We start from the raw sequence: 16,668 nt of genomic DNA on the forward strand, positions 1-16,668 counted from the left end.
GCAGTCTTCAGCAATGGCTCAATTTGCCATGTAGCTGATTATATACTTAAGCTCTGAGCACATCCATGGGGTGGAGATGACTCTTGCTCACCTCTGTTTGGCTGCCCAGAAAATTTACACATAGTTCGTGCTTGTGCTTTACAAATAAATATTCTTTGGCATGACATGGAGAATACCCAACCAATGTCTCAGAAAAGTTAGAGACTTTATCCCAAACCAAGAACAGAACAGCATGCTACCAAGTTTACCAAAAATTTTTACCATGCTACAAAAACACTCAGGAAACTGCTGCTTTGCCTAAAAAACATGGCAAAGATTGAAGAAAAGAAAGTATTAGAAGGTAAAGTGTGAGTTCTCTATAGTTAGAATGAAAAAAAAAAGGTTGGTTTCAGTTTTGTTTTATTTATAAGAGAAAACAAATCATCAAGAAAATGATGATGACAAGTAAGACAGTCTGGGCACACAATGTCCATGAGATGGGGCATTTAGTTCAACTTACTATATTATTTAAATGTACCTAATGTTGTGACCCAACAGTGCCAGAAACATGAACAAACATGTTTGTGTCTAGGCTCATTTTTAAAGCTATCCACGTGCTCTTAAAAGTACAGAGTCTGTCATTCTTTGCTACTGACCAAATACCTGAAAAAATGCAATTTAAAGGAACACATGCTTATTCAGGCTTGTGGGTTAGGTGATGCATCCACCTTAGTAATGATGAGCTCCATGGCAGAAGGAAGCTACTTATCCACTTCTCCGTGGACCAGGAGATAGAGGATGGGGTGACTATTGGTATTGTTATAATTTGGCTTTCTCCTTTCCCTTTTTCACTTAGTCTTGGGGTGCCGCCCACTTTCCGGGTGGGTCCTCAAATAATTCTGTTTGCAAATGCCTTCACAGACATGTGTAGACCTCTGCCTCACTAAGTGCCCTGACATTTCCTCATCCATCCAGATTGATAGTGGATTTGAAGACCTCTTTTCCCTGTGCAAAGTTCAACCCAGAGTCTGTCATTTTTTTACTACTGATCTACTACAACTGTAGCTGTTTGGATGTCTCATGAATGTCTTTTTTGTTAGCAGATGTGGTGATGGTAGAGTTCCTCAATTCCAATTATAAAACTAAACCATTGTAAGGAGAAACTTCATGAAAATGTACACAAGCGACATCTAGCCACTTTCTACCCCTAAAAGTGTTGCCACAGTAGAGTAGCATGTGATTCCTGATACCATCCATGAAGAATTGTCCATGTTAGACAGTAGAGTAACTTTGGATGGAAAACATTTTTGATTTACTTTATTGTGAATTCTTCCATTGTGAAAACTACGTTTTGAACAGTGGGTTCATAAAAACAGAAGCAGTGAGTGTGGTTCTCTTTTTCCTTTTAAATAGAGTTATTTTGTATATGGGTATGGTCATTTAAGGACATGCCACACTGTGTGTGGAGGTCAAAGGACAAATTGAGAGAAAGTCAGTTCCCTCCTTGTATCAGGTAGGTAGCTGGGATTGAACTCAGGTCATCAGGATATCAGCATTGGTGACAAACTTACCCACTGTAGTTACCTTGCAGGCCCAAAGTGACTCATTAAAAAGAAAGATGACCAAGAAGAGGCTAGGAAAGCTGAGTGGTGGTGGTGGCACACGCCTTTAATCCCAGCACTCTGGAGGCAGAGGCAGGTAGATCTTTGTGACTTCAAGACCAGCCTGGTCTAGTATACAAGAGCCAGTTCCAGGTCAGCCTCCAAAGCCAGAAAGAAACCTTGTCTCAAAAAAAATAAGAAAGAGGAGGCCAGGATGTTGAGAAGGTGACATAAAAGGGGTACCTAGGAGGATCCTGAGTTGAAGGGAGGTAGATATGATAAAAATGTTTTGCATACATATTTGAAATTATCAAAGAATGAGTAAAATATTGTATTTAAAATATTATTGGGTGTGTATAGCATGAAATGTGATGGAATCCTGATGGCGGCTGCTGCTCTGCTACCTCCATGGGGATGCAAATGCCTATGTGAATTCTCTTCATGCCAAATCCCTGGGTTAGCTTACGTCTAACTTTACCAGAAGCATGTGGTTCATTGACAGTATGTACGGCTTGTCCTTCTTGATATGTATATTGTTCCCTGTGGAGATATGACAGATTGTTCTGACTTAATAGAAAGCAGACTCTTTTCTTTTCCCTTTGTTGTACAGTATTTAGGAAACAACAATAAATAAAAAAGAAATTGAAGAAAAATGTGGAATGCGATAATATCCACTTTTGCTAATATGTTCATAATTATAGCCTTTTGACTCTTGTCAGTAAACTCTCCCACTTAAAAATTAATGTCCATTACTGAAGGAAATAATTTTTTAAAGTATTTTATTCTTACAGAAAAGCAGAGAAGCACGCAGCATGATAAAGCCATTCATCATAGTCAGCTTCAAATTGGCAAAGCTCATGCCAAGCACGGGCTCCGTAGAAGATTTCACGGTCAATTAGGTAAATACATGTATAAAACGGACCCAGCACAGAAGATCACGGAGCCAATTACAGATCATGTTTAATTTCACCCCCCTAAGTCCCAGAAGTAATTTTTCCCTTTACAGTTTTAAAAATATCCAAATAAAATGTACAATCAACATTTTTGAGCACTATAGAGAACATTATGATATTTTGTAATGTCAGGTCAATTACTGCAAAAGTCTTATTAGGCTCAGTGACTGAGAGCTTTCTAAGACCACCAGCCAGGAGGGTCTCACCCAGGTTGCCTGACAGAATGATGGGCATGAGTATGTTTTTTAAGGATGCACTTTTCTATTTGGAATACAAATCTGAGGCACGTGGTTAGTGTTTGCATTCTCAGAAGGTTCAATTCATATTGTGGCAGGCCAGCTGATGAGTGTTCCATGCAGCAGTGTTCCCTGCTAACACTTTATCCATGCTGGCATTCAAACCAGAACAGTATTAAACGAACCTTTTATAGTTTAAATATTCAAGACTTTTATATTCAGAATTTCTTCCCTTACTGTCAAACTAGTTTGCCTAGAGGCAAGGTAAGATCAAGTTAGACTCTCAAAGGTAGAATTAAATTTTATCATGGCATCCATCATAATATGCAGTTTGCTTAATATGCAAATGGAGAGTCTATGGATTCAGAGAATAAAAGGATTTTAGGTACCTTGTGAAATCCAAGGGACTGCTTTTATAGAATAGATGCCTTTTAAATTTACATTTCCATCATTTAAATGAAAACACATGGTAAACAAATTATAATAAAAATGTTTAAACTTACATTTTCAATTCAATTTTACTTCTACTGTATTATTTTCTGTGGCAGCTCTTTACTTAAAACTAATAAAAATGAGAGAGGTGGAATAAAATAAATATAAACTAAAGTAATTTTTACCTCAGCCATTTTGGAGAGTTCCATCCAATCATTTTTGTTGTAACTGCACATGATGCTGGCGATCAGGATCTTTACAGGGAAAAAAGAGAACAGGGGTTCAAATGGCTTCACTGCCTTGCACACATATTAATATCTGCACGCATATGTCTATAATGACAAGCTACATTATAAAAATTAGCTTTCAATCTGTTGAAAAAGAAGTATCACCAGAAAAGACAGCTTGCAACAGTAAAGCACCAGATAATATTTAGGACTTTTGAAATGTGTGATAGCCTTCTCAGTTACTGGGAATGGACACTTGAGCAGGTATCTGAACATGGATGTACATTTGCACGTAGCTGTGCATCAGTGTTCACGTGTGTGCGTATGAATGCACATGTGTGTAGATGCATGATTGTGGAGGTACATGTGGAGGTTAGATAACCCGGGGTTGGATTTCTCAATGGCCATTCCCCTCTTTATTTTTTCTCTCTCTTTTTTCAGATAATATCTTTCACTAGGACTGGGGCTCATCAGTTTAACTAGATTGTCTGGGCAGTGCGTGAACACCAGAGGTTCTCTTGAACCTTCATGCTGAATACTGAGGTTACAAATAAATTCTACTACTCCTAGGACTTCATGTCAATCTAGGGATTGAACTCGGGCCCTCCTGCTTGTGTGGCAAGTACTTCACTGACTGAGCAATTTCCCAGTCCCAACATCCTTAACTTTATTGAGTCTCAGCTTTCCCCTTCTCAAACGTAAATTATAATATTGACTTTGTCGTCTCAGAAAGTGGCAGTAGGAATTACATAAATTCCTGTGTAATTGTGTGCCAATGAAAGAGACATCTCACTTCTACAGTGCTGTTGAAATGCATATTACCATAATTATCAGCCCAGCAAAAAGATTTCAAGGTATGGAAAAGAAAAATATAATGTTCCCTTTGATAATAACATATTACATTATGGTTAATACAATTTCCTATATTTCTTGTGAATTATAGTTTTAAATTGTATTAAATGGCTTTACATTGCATTAGGTTTTGGTAGGCTTATGATTTAAGTTCTATGTTAATCCATCAGTAGGGTATAAAGGTAGAAGTTACTAGAGTCTACTCCAAAGCCAGGATGTCTAGGTTGGAATACTGATTGTACCATCTGATTGGGTGCTGCCCTGAGTGAGACAGTGGATTTCCTAATTGGGAAAATATGGATAACAATGCAGAAAAAAAAAACAAGACTGGCAGTGGCTAAGACTTAATGACACAGTGGGCATTGTTTTAAAGGATTTCACTTTATGAACTTACTTAATAATTCCAACCTTGTTTCACCCATTTTGCAAATAAACACAAAGATGCTGAGTTGTAAAGACCACACTGCTACCAAGGGGCAGACCAGGATTCAGGCCCAGAGTGTGCTGCTCATAGTCTATGATTTTAGTTGCTAGCCTTTGCTGGTCTCGTGTACACACTCTGGGAATGCCAATAATTGTTTTTCATTGTCACCTCCCTCACATACTATGAGACTGAGCTACCAGGCGGTTATGCTGTACATGAAGTCTTGGAATCTAGTGATAGAATCTGCTAGAAGTCACTGAGCTCCCATTGCAATGATCTTATTTATGTATATGTCTAATATCAAAAGGACACATTGCAAAGGTTAAATGAATGTTTTCATCATGGATACAAGGTTGTAAAGTTGAGACCACACAGGAGAGAATTCTGAACACCAGGGAGGAGCAGCCTTTGAAGTTGGGTTAACTTGATTCCCGTGGTAGACTTTAGACACCATGGGTCCTAGGTTTTGAGTGTAGAAAATCATTCAGCTCCTTGGTAAACAGACAGTCAGGGACAAAAAGTCTAGTAAATTAATGTTATCTCCCTAAAACTCTTAAGATAATGGACTTCCAGGTTCTTTATTGTGTCCAAAAACAAAACAAAATGAAACAGACAAAACCCCACAAAACTTGTTGGCTGGGTGGTGTTAGTGGTGTTGTTTTGCTGCAGCTTCGGGCCATGAAACACAACCACAAAACTCAACAAAACCCACTTGAAGTTTATTAGGGAAAAGGAGTAAAGGGATAGGCAGGAGTTGGAAGGGGAGTGGGAGGAAGGGGTGAAGAGGTGGGAGATGCTTGCTAAAAAGGGAAAAAGCTTGCACATGCATACAGAGTCCTTATGCAGCCACATAACACATGACATAGCCACACAACACAGGGTCCTTTGAGCTGTCTAAGTATCTGCCTGAATGCCAGTTGTCATTAAAATGCTGTTAATCCCAACACATGGGAGGCAGAGGCAGGTGGATCTCTGTGAGTTCAAGATCAGCCTGGTCTACAAGAGCTAGTTCCAGGACAGCCTCCAAAGCTAAACAGAGAAACCCTGTCTTGAAGAAAAAAACAATCTTGTTAGTAACCGTTTAGAAGATCTATCATACCTGTAAGGATTCAGGCATTATGTTGGCTTGTCCCTGTCTCCTGGCAGAATGTATTCAGGCAGTACCCTGATCAGCATGTCGGTGCAAAGGACTCCTTTAAAAGAAAGACTTCCACCCACCTACACTCCCTTTCCTGCTTTTTTTCCTGCTGTTCCCCTGGGGCAGACAGGGCTTTTCCTATCTCCCTCTTCTCTTCTGTCCTTTCTGTCTCTGTGTCTCTTGCTCTTTTTTGTCTTTCCTCTCCCCACACCCTTTCCCTTTCTAATAAAACTTCTCTCTAAGCTCTAAGCTCTGTCTGCCTGACATGTTTGTCCCTGTGCCTGGGTCACCCCCTGCTGCCATGGAATCCACCAAGGTTCCACTTGTGCACTTTATCATAACAATACCACCTGCCTGAGGGCTCCTTTAGTAGGAACAAATCAACTTTGTCATTTTTTAATTATTCCAATGCCCCAGGATAGCCCAAACCAGGACATTTGCAGGAAGAAATGTGAATAGGGATGGAGGCTTCCATCAGTAAGGTGGACTGACTGGACACACATCCTCCCCTATCACCACTGCCTGCTGGATGCTCTAGATGCTCTCAGTTGGGAACTCTCATGGCTTCTTTTTTTCTAAATGTCATTTGAAATTTTGATAAAACTATATTTGCTTGAAATTTGTATTGATTGTGTCACAATTCCCCCAAAGTCATCAAATGCCCCACAGGTTTCTAGGATCAAAAGGAATTATTGGGGCTAGATGAAGACAAATAAATACAGGATTAAAGGTGTGTGCCATCACTTCTCTGCCAGATTTCTTTCTTAATGACACTACTGTTGTTCTTTTCAAATAGTTGTTACCTAGGGTCATCTTGCCTACCTGGTAAAATCATGCTTTTCTTGACAATAGTGCAAGTGACTTAAGGGGAGACCAGGACTTCCTGGTAGTTGTTACCTACTTTGCCCCTACCCAGCTGGTTTAAGTCAGAGTTGTCTCTTCTTGTCATGGGAATGGAGCCTAGATGTCAGTCTTGGTACAAACTTTCTCAGCAACCCTGAACTTCAATTGTAGTACAGAATTTCCTTTCTCACTGTTTCTGTCTAGTCAATATACTACTTACTTTCCAGTCATATTGGAGGCCATGCTCCTTTAGCTAAATTGTACTTTTTTTTAACTTTTAATATATCCTATTTAAGTTTATTAGTAGATTCTTTTCCGTATCATTTATAGTTCTTGAAGTTTCTATCATGTTATTATCACCCAGAGTATTGCCCGGACATGAAGAGCCACAGTGCTATCACATTTTGTGGATGCTTGGCAGACTGCATCGGGATCTGTTCATTCTTCTCCTCAGGCAAGCTTTAATAGTCTGCTAAGTAGCAAAGCTGCATCTTTTCTAAATAAGTTATATCTTCTTCTCCCTCAAAGATAAGAAAGAACCCTGGGCTTTCACAATGATGGATTAGCTATACTTGTCATCAACATCCTACCACAAAAAGTCAAAAGGTATTGTTACTGGTTCCTAAATTAGACAGTACATGTGTTGGGAGTCACTAATGACTACTGATGTCTCTTTATTTACCCACCTCCCGGTTCTGCTTTCAGTGACTTTACCAGTGAAGGCAGAGTGGACAGAGGAAAGTGGGAAAGTAGAGATAACCAGGAATGGAAGAAAGTGCCATTCTGCAGACACCTGCCAGACCAGGATCCCATGAATGTGTCTGTATGTAAGCACTTAATAAATATTGCTTTTCTACTGAACTTCATACTTTGACTTTTAACTGCTCTATGTAAAACAAATATTACCATGTTTGAAAAAGTCCAATGAGCCTTATCTTTTTTCACGGAGATGTAAAAAGAAAACATAACTTCATAAATGATTTAAAAGCAGGGTTATTAGGGCTGGGCTATCTAGGTTAGTAGAGTGCTAACTTAGCATGGGTAAAGTCCTAGATTCAGATTCATAAAGCACCATAATAATTTAAACATTCTAAATATGTATCTAAAGCCAATGGGTGGCTTGCAAAGGTATGGTAGTTCACAGATACCAGAGTGGCTGCAAAATTATCTTAACTTTCATTAAAACAGACCTAGGTTTTTCCAGAATCAAGCTAAAAGGTATTCACTCTAAAAGGAGATGGAGTATAATTTAATCTTTCTTTGATGATTAAAAAGTCCTTTCGTGTTTTGCTTGACTCAGTTTTTAATCAAGTAAAAGAGGACAGGCTATTTTGCTTCCTATGAGAAAAGTGAACTGATAGATATTGCATATGATGAAGAATCATGCCATGGTACCAGAAATGAATACTCACTGAGACATACTCCTAATCAAAATTTCACTTAATTTAAGCTATTCCCAGGGCTCTTTTTTATAGTTCATATTTTAAAACATTATTGAATGAGGTGATACATAACATCCAAACACTACATGATATTTGAACTTTGGCCCTACTGTGTACTTTATGAGAAACTCTTTGGTAGGAATTTATAGATATGCCGAACAAGCTACTAACACACAATTCACTTCTTATTGTGGCAGCTGCTAAATAAGATAGTAGCCTAGAGAATATGACATAGTCTTTGTTCATTCAATACTCAACCAATATTTCCTGAATATGTACTAAGTAAGCCACTAATTGCTGTTATGTGGAATTGACATATGAAACAAGGAAAACATCCCTATCACCGAAAGTAAAGAAATGCAACCATTGGGCAACTGCCAGGTCAGGGTTATTGTGATGAAGGCAAAAATAGAGGAAAATGTGGCTGAATCACCGGGAGGAGGTGGTCTCAATAATAACAGATGGGCAGTTAGTTAAGGGTTCTTTGCATTGGGAATGGAGCAATGAGAAGGTTCCTTATTCTGAAGGATGGAATGGGGAGTGAAATTTAGTCTTCTGGGGAGAGAATAGTATATACAAAGACAGAGGAGGATGGGCCTGGAATGTTCAAAAGACCAAACGTCCAAAAAGCTTCAAGACATGGCAAGACTAGTATGAATAAAAATGAAAGAAGCAGCTAATAACTGTCCCTCTATGTAAAACAAATATTACCATTCTGACCCCTGTGGGAGTCTGATAGTCTGTGCAAGGTGTCGGTGCCCATAAGATGATTCCACTTCATCTTAGCTCAAGGGCAGAGAGATCAAAACTGTCCTAAGTAAGCCATATGACATAAAGATCAAAAGTTGGGGATGGTGATAAAATAGTCTGGCTTACATTTTGCAAATATGTTTCTGACATCTTCATAAGGAGACAGATAAGCATAACAGATGTGAAAGGAGGAAGTACAGTTTAGGTTAGATGGCCTGGCAGCCACAGAAATGTAGAGAAGCTGGTGGTTCTGAGGCAGGTCTTCCACAGCAGGTGAGTGTTTAGGTTCAAGGGGACCAAGAGAAAAGACAGCATTAAGGATGATTGCTAGACTACTAGTTTGAACTCTGAATTTGAGAATGTAAATTATTTACGAATGTAGAATAAAGGCTGATGGAGATGAATGAGAAAATATAAAGTTGAATTTTAGTATGGTCCATGTGAGGTGTCCAGCAAGTTTTGTAGTAGTGAAGTCACTGATGTGCCCTCAGTACATTTGTCAATTAATCCAATAAAGAGGTTGAGGATAAAGTTGCAAAGTAAGGAGTCTTTAACATGTAATAGCATTTATTGTCAACTTGCAAGGTGATTAGAAAAAAAAATAAAACAAAATATAGAAAAATGCAGGCCCTACCTCAAGCCATAAGAGAATGTGGATTCATGCTGAACTGAATTTCTCCAGAATGTAAGGTGTGACCCACTGTGAAGAATTCTTCTGAGATTTTAGTTAAAGATGGTGCAAAAAATTTTGAGATTGTAATATTCCACCCTGCAGGGAAGCTCCCTAAGCAGGAAGGTGAACAAGTCAAAAGAGCTTCAGGAAGTCCCTGAAACTGACCAGATTCACTAGGCCCTCCCTGCCAGAGTAAGCTGTAAAAGATGAGTGTCCCTGTCAGACAAAGAGGCTAAGCTGCTAAGAAGACTCTCAGACAAGCCAACCTACAAAGGATCAGACCAGCTGCATGGAAGAAGCAGAAACCAGCAGTTTCCTAAAAGAGCTTTAGACCAACTGAATCATTTGGAAAGGACACTCTCCAACCTGTTGAACCACCTGTAGAAAGTACAGTATGCTTCAGGTTCCCAGCTTTTGATAGTTGTCGCCCTACTGGGGTGGTGTTTGGTGATGTATCTGTCTTTGAGTCATTTCTGCTTCTATAAGTAACCCTCACCCACATTCCTCTAATTAACACCAATGAAACTCGTTGGTTTGCCCAGATGGACTTTGGTGGCATTCGAGTTCCCTTTCTGGAGTGAGTAGGCATGTATGTAGTGTCTTCCCAGGAAAAATTTTGTCATACAACAAAAGAGCAGAGAGAAGTCCGTTGGGTTGGACAACATATTGCTCTTTGGTCACCATTACAAGATGGTTTTCACTGAAGCAGCAAGGGTGTGATTCAGACAAGCATGAGCTGAATGAAGAGAATTTGAAGATGTAAGAAGGGAGAAATAAAAATCTCCCTCAGAGATTTGATGGGACAGTTCTAGGTTCAGTTCCTGTTTCTGTGATCAAATATGCTTAAAACTTAAGGGAGAAAGGGTTTATTGAGCTCAGAATTCCAGGTTGCAATTTTTCATTGCTACGAATTCAGGGAGCCAGGAGCTTGAAGCCCCTAGTCACATTCATACTTGAGCATAGAAAGCAATTAATGAATGCATGCATGTACTGAGCATATTCTTATTCATTCTCTCTCTCTCTCTCTCTCTCTCTCTCTCTCTCTCTCTCTCTCTCTCTCTCTCTGTGTGTGTGTGTGTGTGTGTGTGTGTGTGTCTATATCTCCGTTTCAATCCTTCTACGGTCCAGCTTGTGAAAGACTGCCACCTCCAGAGTAGGTCTTCTCACTTACTCAGTTGAGAAAATCTGCACAGGCATGCCCACAGACCCACCTAATCTAGACAATTCTTTGTTCTTGATTTTAGATAGTGTCAATTTAACTAACTATCACAGAAAACTAATGAAGGTATAAAGAAGCACATGAAAGACTGCAAGTGCCAGTAGGAAGTCCTATGAGAGTCTCTTTTAATGATCTGAGTTTATTTTTACACTGGTGCAAGGGTATGGGAGAAAGTAAGAAGATGATAAGAGGTAATGATGAATTAAGAGCATGTGGGAAGCAGGGCATCCTATCCAGTTTAACAGGGCAGAAAGGAGGAGAGCAAAAAATAGCTGTGATAGGTTAATAGATTTTGTGAAAAAGGTGAAATAATTCTTGTTGCTAAATTTTCTTTATAAAATAAGAGGTAAGGTCTCTTGATGAGAGTAAATAGAAAGATGGCAGATGTTCAGAATTATGAGGGCAAGATGAAACTAAAATAAACATCCAAGAAAATAAGAGAACAAACCCACTAGAAGATGGTACAATTACAAGGTCTCAAAGGCAAATGCTGATAATATTTTGGGAAAGAGAGCATAACTAGTAAAAGTGAAAATACAAGATGATATACAAAGTCAGGACACAGATGATATAGCTGAACACAAAATACAGGTTGTATAGATTGCCTGAGAGTCGTGATACATCTTATCAAGACTCTTTTCAGTGTATTGGTCATTAAAATTTGATGTGCTTCCAGAAAGAACAATCTCAACTGAATTGTGCTTTGTAGAAAATGCTTTTAAATTAGAATATTTCTTCTAGGTATGGTAGTGGTTGCCTGTAATTTTTGGCACTCAGGAGCATGAGGCAAAGGGATCATGATTTTAGGATAGTTTGTGTGTCTTAATTAGGGTTTCTATTACCTTGAAAAGTCACTGTGACCTTGACAACTTATAAAGGAAAGCATTTAATTGGGGCTGGTTTACTGTTTCATAGCTCTGGTCCATTATCATCATGGCAGACAGCATGGCTACACACAGGTAGATATAGTGCTGGAGAAAGAGCTGAAAGTTCTAGATCTGGGCAAGAAGTGACTGGGAAGAGAGACACTGGAACTGGTTTGGGTATTTGAAACCTCCAACCAGTCCCAATGACACACTTCCTCCAACAAGGCAACACCTATCCCATCAAGGTCACATCTCCTAATAATGTCATTCCTTATGAGCCTATGGAGGGCATTTTTATTCCAACCACCATACTATGCTATAGGAAGATATTCTGGTTCAAGTAGAAACTCCTCCTCATTAAAGTTAGATTTTCTATAGTTTTGAGTTTCCCTTTTGTTCATAAAAGTAACTATATACTTCTTGTTCAAACATTTAATTCTTATGAATTATTGAAATTTTAAACCATTCCAAAATGTCAGCTATAACAATTTATCAGTAAGATTTTCCATACTTTTCTCCCTGAAAATAGTAGATTAAAAATTATATGTGAATGCTTACTCACCGAGAAAGAACTGTTAGATTGCCTCTGTTGCCATCCTTTGTAGTTCAAAGTTAAGAATAGAAATTAATGGTCAATTATTTTATCCCACTACCTTATGGGGCAAACACAGTGATTTTTGTTTAAGTGTCACTTAAACCAAATAACAGTAAAGTTTATTTCATAGAAATCAAGGTAAAGAACAGACTAAAATTTTCTTTGGTTATGAGCAGGGTCTCTTGTCAGATTTCCATTGACTTGGACTCTATGCTTTGAAACACACTGTCAATAATGCTTTTGTATTCTGCAACTACACTGAGAGCTACATTGGAAATCTAGTCAAAGGTTCAACTCCAAGACAGCCTAAATTTTTTAGTAGGCCAAAGGTGCAAAGTGACAGAGGTGAGCCACTGTAAATTACACATAGCAGAGTTAGGGTTTGTCAAGTCATTTAACCAAATCATTCCCAACACCACTGGGATTATATTGAGTAAGGAACCAAACATGACATATATGGTATTCAAAGACATGAAAGCTAAAACATACATTTATTAAACATTAATTGATGTACACATGCAAACTTTAAATGTACTTTCTGCCTTAGTACAAGTATGATGAGAGTGAGATCCATACAGGTATATTTATATATAAAAGAATAACTGTTTACATTGTTTTAATCTTTGCTCTTGAATACACACGTTCATATACATTATCTCATCTATTCCCTACAATAGGCATGAATTTATGGGACCTTATACTGAAGACCTTGTAATGAGACATAGACAATTCAAGTTATTTTACTGGGTCAAGATAATCAATAGCAGAGGCAGGGACTGAGCTCTGAACGTTGAGTCTAAGATCCCACTACTCCATCAAGACTATATCATATTGATTTCCTATCTTTTCAGTTTACATTAGAAATGGTGGTTGATTTTTTTTACCCTCCCCCAATTCTCTTGAGGTAGATGGAGAAAGAGTGCTCACTTATCTGAGTTCAACCTTTTGGTTTGGATTTTACAGCCACTCCTACCAAGGGAAGTTTATTTACACAAACCTGGGTTGGGGCTGACTTTGTGACATATTTTAGTCAACAGAACTTGGCAGAAGGGATTTGGCAGACCCAAGTTCATGCTGGAAGAGGCCGGAGACTCAGTTACTGTCTATAAAATTCCACTTGCCATGAAGATAAGTCTGTCTAGCCCACTGGAAGAGGAGAGACCACTTACATAGACAAGTCATCACATACGTTTTCTAGTTTATGTCTTTTTGAACCTCTTAGAGCAGCTTGACCCTAGGTCACTTGGACCTTGGCTAAAAAAGAGTGAGACAAGCTCACACCAGAAGAACTATGCAGCTTAGTTCAATTAAGCAAATTTTAAGCTGCCATGATTATGATTTAAATTAGTTCTTTTGACTCTAACTCTGAGATGTTCTGTTATGCAGAAAAAGTTAGCTCTTGTCACCTTTGGTTAAATACAACAGCCAGAATTAACCTGTAGTGTAAGCATGAGTTCTGTCTGTCACATTGAACAAATTTTATCTTTAATTTTTAGAGCAGTGCAACATAGATATTTCACCTCCACTTCACAGATAAGGGGGAAAAAAGCTCACCTCGATTCGTTAAATGACTAACCACTTGCATGTCTAATAACAGATAAAGGTCTGAATTGCCAGGTTGCATTTTTTTTGTTCTGAATAAACGTTTGTTTCCTAATCACACATTTGCAGAAAACCAATAGGTTTACATTACAGATGATGAGTTTTATTCAAGGAATGTCAATTTTTATTATGTGAATTTTTAGAAGCTACGTCATGCCTGTTCTTACTCAAAGATTATTTCCCTGTAGTCCTGTGAATATCATCTAAGCTAGACAGGCAAGTGGACCTGCCCAGGAATAATATAAGGGAAGACTAAGATGCGTCCACTGGGCTGTTGTGATATGGACTTGGGGAGCTCTCGGAACATTCTGGGTGCAGGAGCAAAAGGGATCATAGCAGCTCAGCCTCTGATGGATGATCTGCAGAGAAGGATTTGAAGGGATCTGGGATGTGAAATTCAGCACACCCTGGAGCTGATTCCCACTGCACGGAACCACACCTTTCAGGGAGCCTTCAGGAAGCCCATACCCTAGAACAGTGGCTCCTCATCAGGCATTAAAGATGTGTCCCATGCCACACCCCATATGAATGCTGGATGTCACATCAGCTAAGATGTACCTCCCCTCCCTGGCCAGGTTTATTCCCCCAAATAACTCCCCTTCCTGTCTCTCACTCTCGGGAGTGTCTTCCACACCACTGCCCACCTTCCAGCTATTAACTTCCAGATTACAGGTGCCTCTGAGAGTATCTGGCCTGCTTGTCGTTGGTTAGGGAGATGCCAGGTGAGGCTAGTTGGCATAGCCAAAGGGACCTTCTGCATCCCAGCACTGCCAGCTCCAGCCTAAGAAAGTCACAATCAAGGACCAACACACAGCTTCCTTCCTGAAACCCAGCATCCAATATATAAATTAAGCATCCCCAAATGGACTCTGAGGTCTATTTTACTCTCAGACAGAGAACAAAGTCCCCTGCCCCCTCACCACATTCCCATTCCCTCCACACATCTATGTTGGATTTTGATCTTAGGATAACTGTGGGATACTTACCCACTATTTGGGGAACCTCATCAAAGGACTGTAAAAGAGAAATTGGTATATTGCGGGGCAGGAGAACCCTATCATGGCTTCCACCTCTCCCTCTAACCTGCACCAAGTTCCAACTTCTGTCCATGTGTTATTTCAAGGGAAAAGAGAATACATTATCAAAGCTCTTAAACATAAAATTAAAAAGGAATAGTAAGTCATTAAGAACCAAGGAGGTGATACATAGTTTCCTGAACACTGAGCTAAAGAGAAGGTCATTTTGGTTCTTGGCGATGTGGCCCCAGTCACCCAGCTTTCCCTTTCCTTGACATATCCCATGGAATGTCCCACACACATTACAACATATATATTTTTGGAATGCCATTCTTTTCTCAACAATGCCTCTTGTAAAGCTGCACCACCAGGCAGTATGTCAGCTCTGTAGCCCACAAGACTAACAAGGACTAACCTGTCTCATACAACCCTCATTATTCTCAGAGATAGAATTTCTATTTCACTAGAAATTCTGACGAGTAACATCCTCTTCTAAACTAGTTCTGGTCATGCTGCATCACTGGTGTGTGTCCTTTTCATGCCACTGCATCCCTCACTCTATTCCATGGGAAAATTTTCTTGTTTCACAATTATCTCTTACTGCATGTTAGTTTGATAAATATCCATAGATGGAAGACTTGCTATTATTACGATTTTTAAAAACTTTCTGACTTTTCTTTTATGAAGATTGCAGTATGTGCTGCAAACAATAGTACATATCCAATATTACCATGAGCAACACAAACATATAGCACACATAGAAACAAATAGACACATGTACATGTACCGCATACACACGCACATACAGACACATGCAGAACACACATATACATATAACACACACATATGCATGCATATACAGACATAGACCACAAATGAATACACATACCCATACAGCACACATAACATGTACCCCACCACACACACACACCAAAAACCATGATTACTACATTGTATATAATAGTTGCCTGGTACTAGTTTCTGTCACATATATGACTTCATTTTTAGAGTAAGATTAATTTTCACATCAGAATTGAAAATAAGAGGAATTAAAGTATTTTCTGATACGCTCCTTTCCCTATCTCCCCACTTCCAGCATTTCTCATTAAATTGGTCCAGTTACAATTAATTGACCTACACTGACCAGTTAGCTGCATTGAGTCCACAGCCATTCATTCTTAGGGTTCCACATCTTGGGGATTTGGATAAATGCATCATGGCTGAATCCTCAGGACATTTCCACCCAGGGTAGCTTCCATTTCCTAAGAACCCCCTCCCCTTTTCCCCCACACACATTGTACTTCTTTCATGCCCTGGCAGCCACTGGCTTGCTAACTGTCCCACAGTTGCAGGCTTTTCAGGTCTGTTTGCAGTTACCGAGGTGAGCTGTAAGTTACTCCAGGTGTTTTGTGCCTTGACAGCTCACTTCTTTTTAGTGCTCAGTGGTCTAGATGTATATCCCAGCTCAGCAATTCACCTACTGACTGATGTCTGGCTGCTCTCGAGTTTGGGCAATTATGAATAGAGTTGCTTTAAACATCCATGTGCAGTTTTCCAAGTAGACATAAATTTTTAACTCCTCTGGGTAGATATCAATCCACTGCTGAATCATAGGCTAGAGGATGTTTAGTTTTAAAGCGTTGACTGGTGGTCTTCAGAAGTGGTCAATCCATGTAGTGTCTCATAAGCAATGAAAGACAATTAATTTTCTTTGCATCTTTGACAGAATTTGGTGTTGGATATGGTCTGCATTTCGGGCATGATAATAGGTACTGTATGTATGTTCCTTTCCTTGATGACATTTCCCTAATCCATCATTT

The 16,668-nt window shown here is 39.2% G+C and overlaps 1 protein-coding gene across 1 annotated transcript in view; it reads right to left on the reverse strand.

Annotated features, from left to right (window-relative positions):
* Positions 1-16,668, reverse strand: part of Dpyd (dihydropyrimidine dehydrogenase) — an 830,055-nt gene that overhangs the window by 275,675 nt on the left and 537,712 nt on the right. Inside the window, exon 15 of the mRNA XM_027395605.1 lies at positions 3,387-3,455. Coding sequence (XP_027251406.1) covers positions 3,387-3,455 — 69 coding nt within the window. The remainder of the gene's footprint in view (positions 1-3,386; positions 3,456-16,668) is intronic.

The sequence above is a fragment of the Cricetulus griseus genome (genome assembly GCF_003668045.3).
Source record: "Cricetulus griseus strain 17A/GY chromosome 1 unlocalized genomic scaffold, alternate assembly CriGri-PICRH-1.0 chr1_0, whole genome shotgun sequence".
NCBI classification, from domain to species: Eukaryota; Metazoa; Chordata; class Mammalia; order Rodentia; family Cricetidae; genus Cricetulus; species Cricetulus griseus.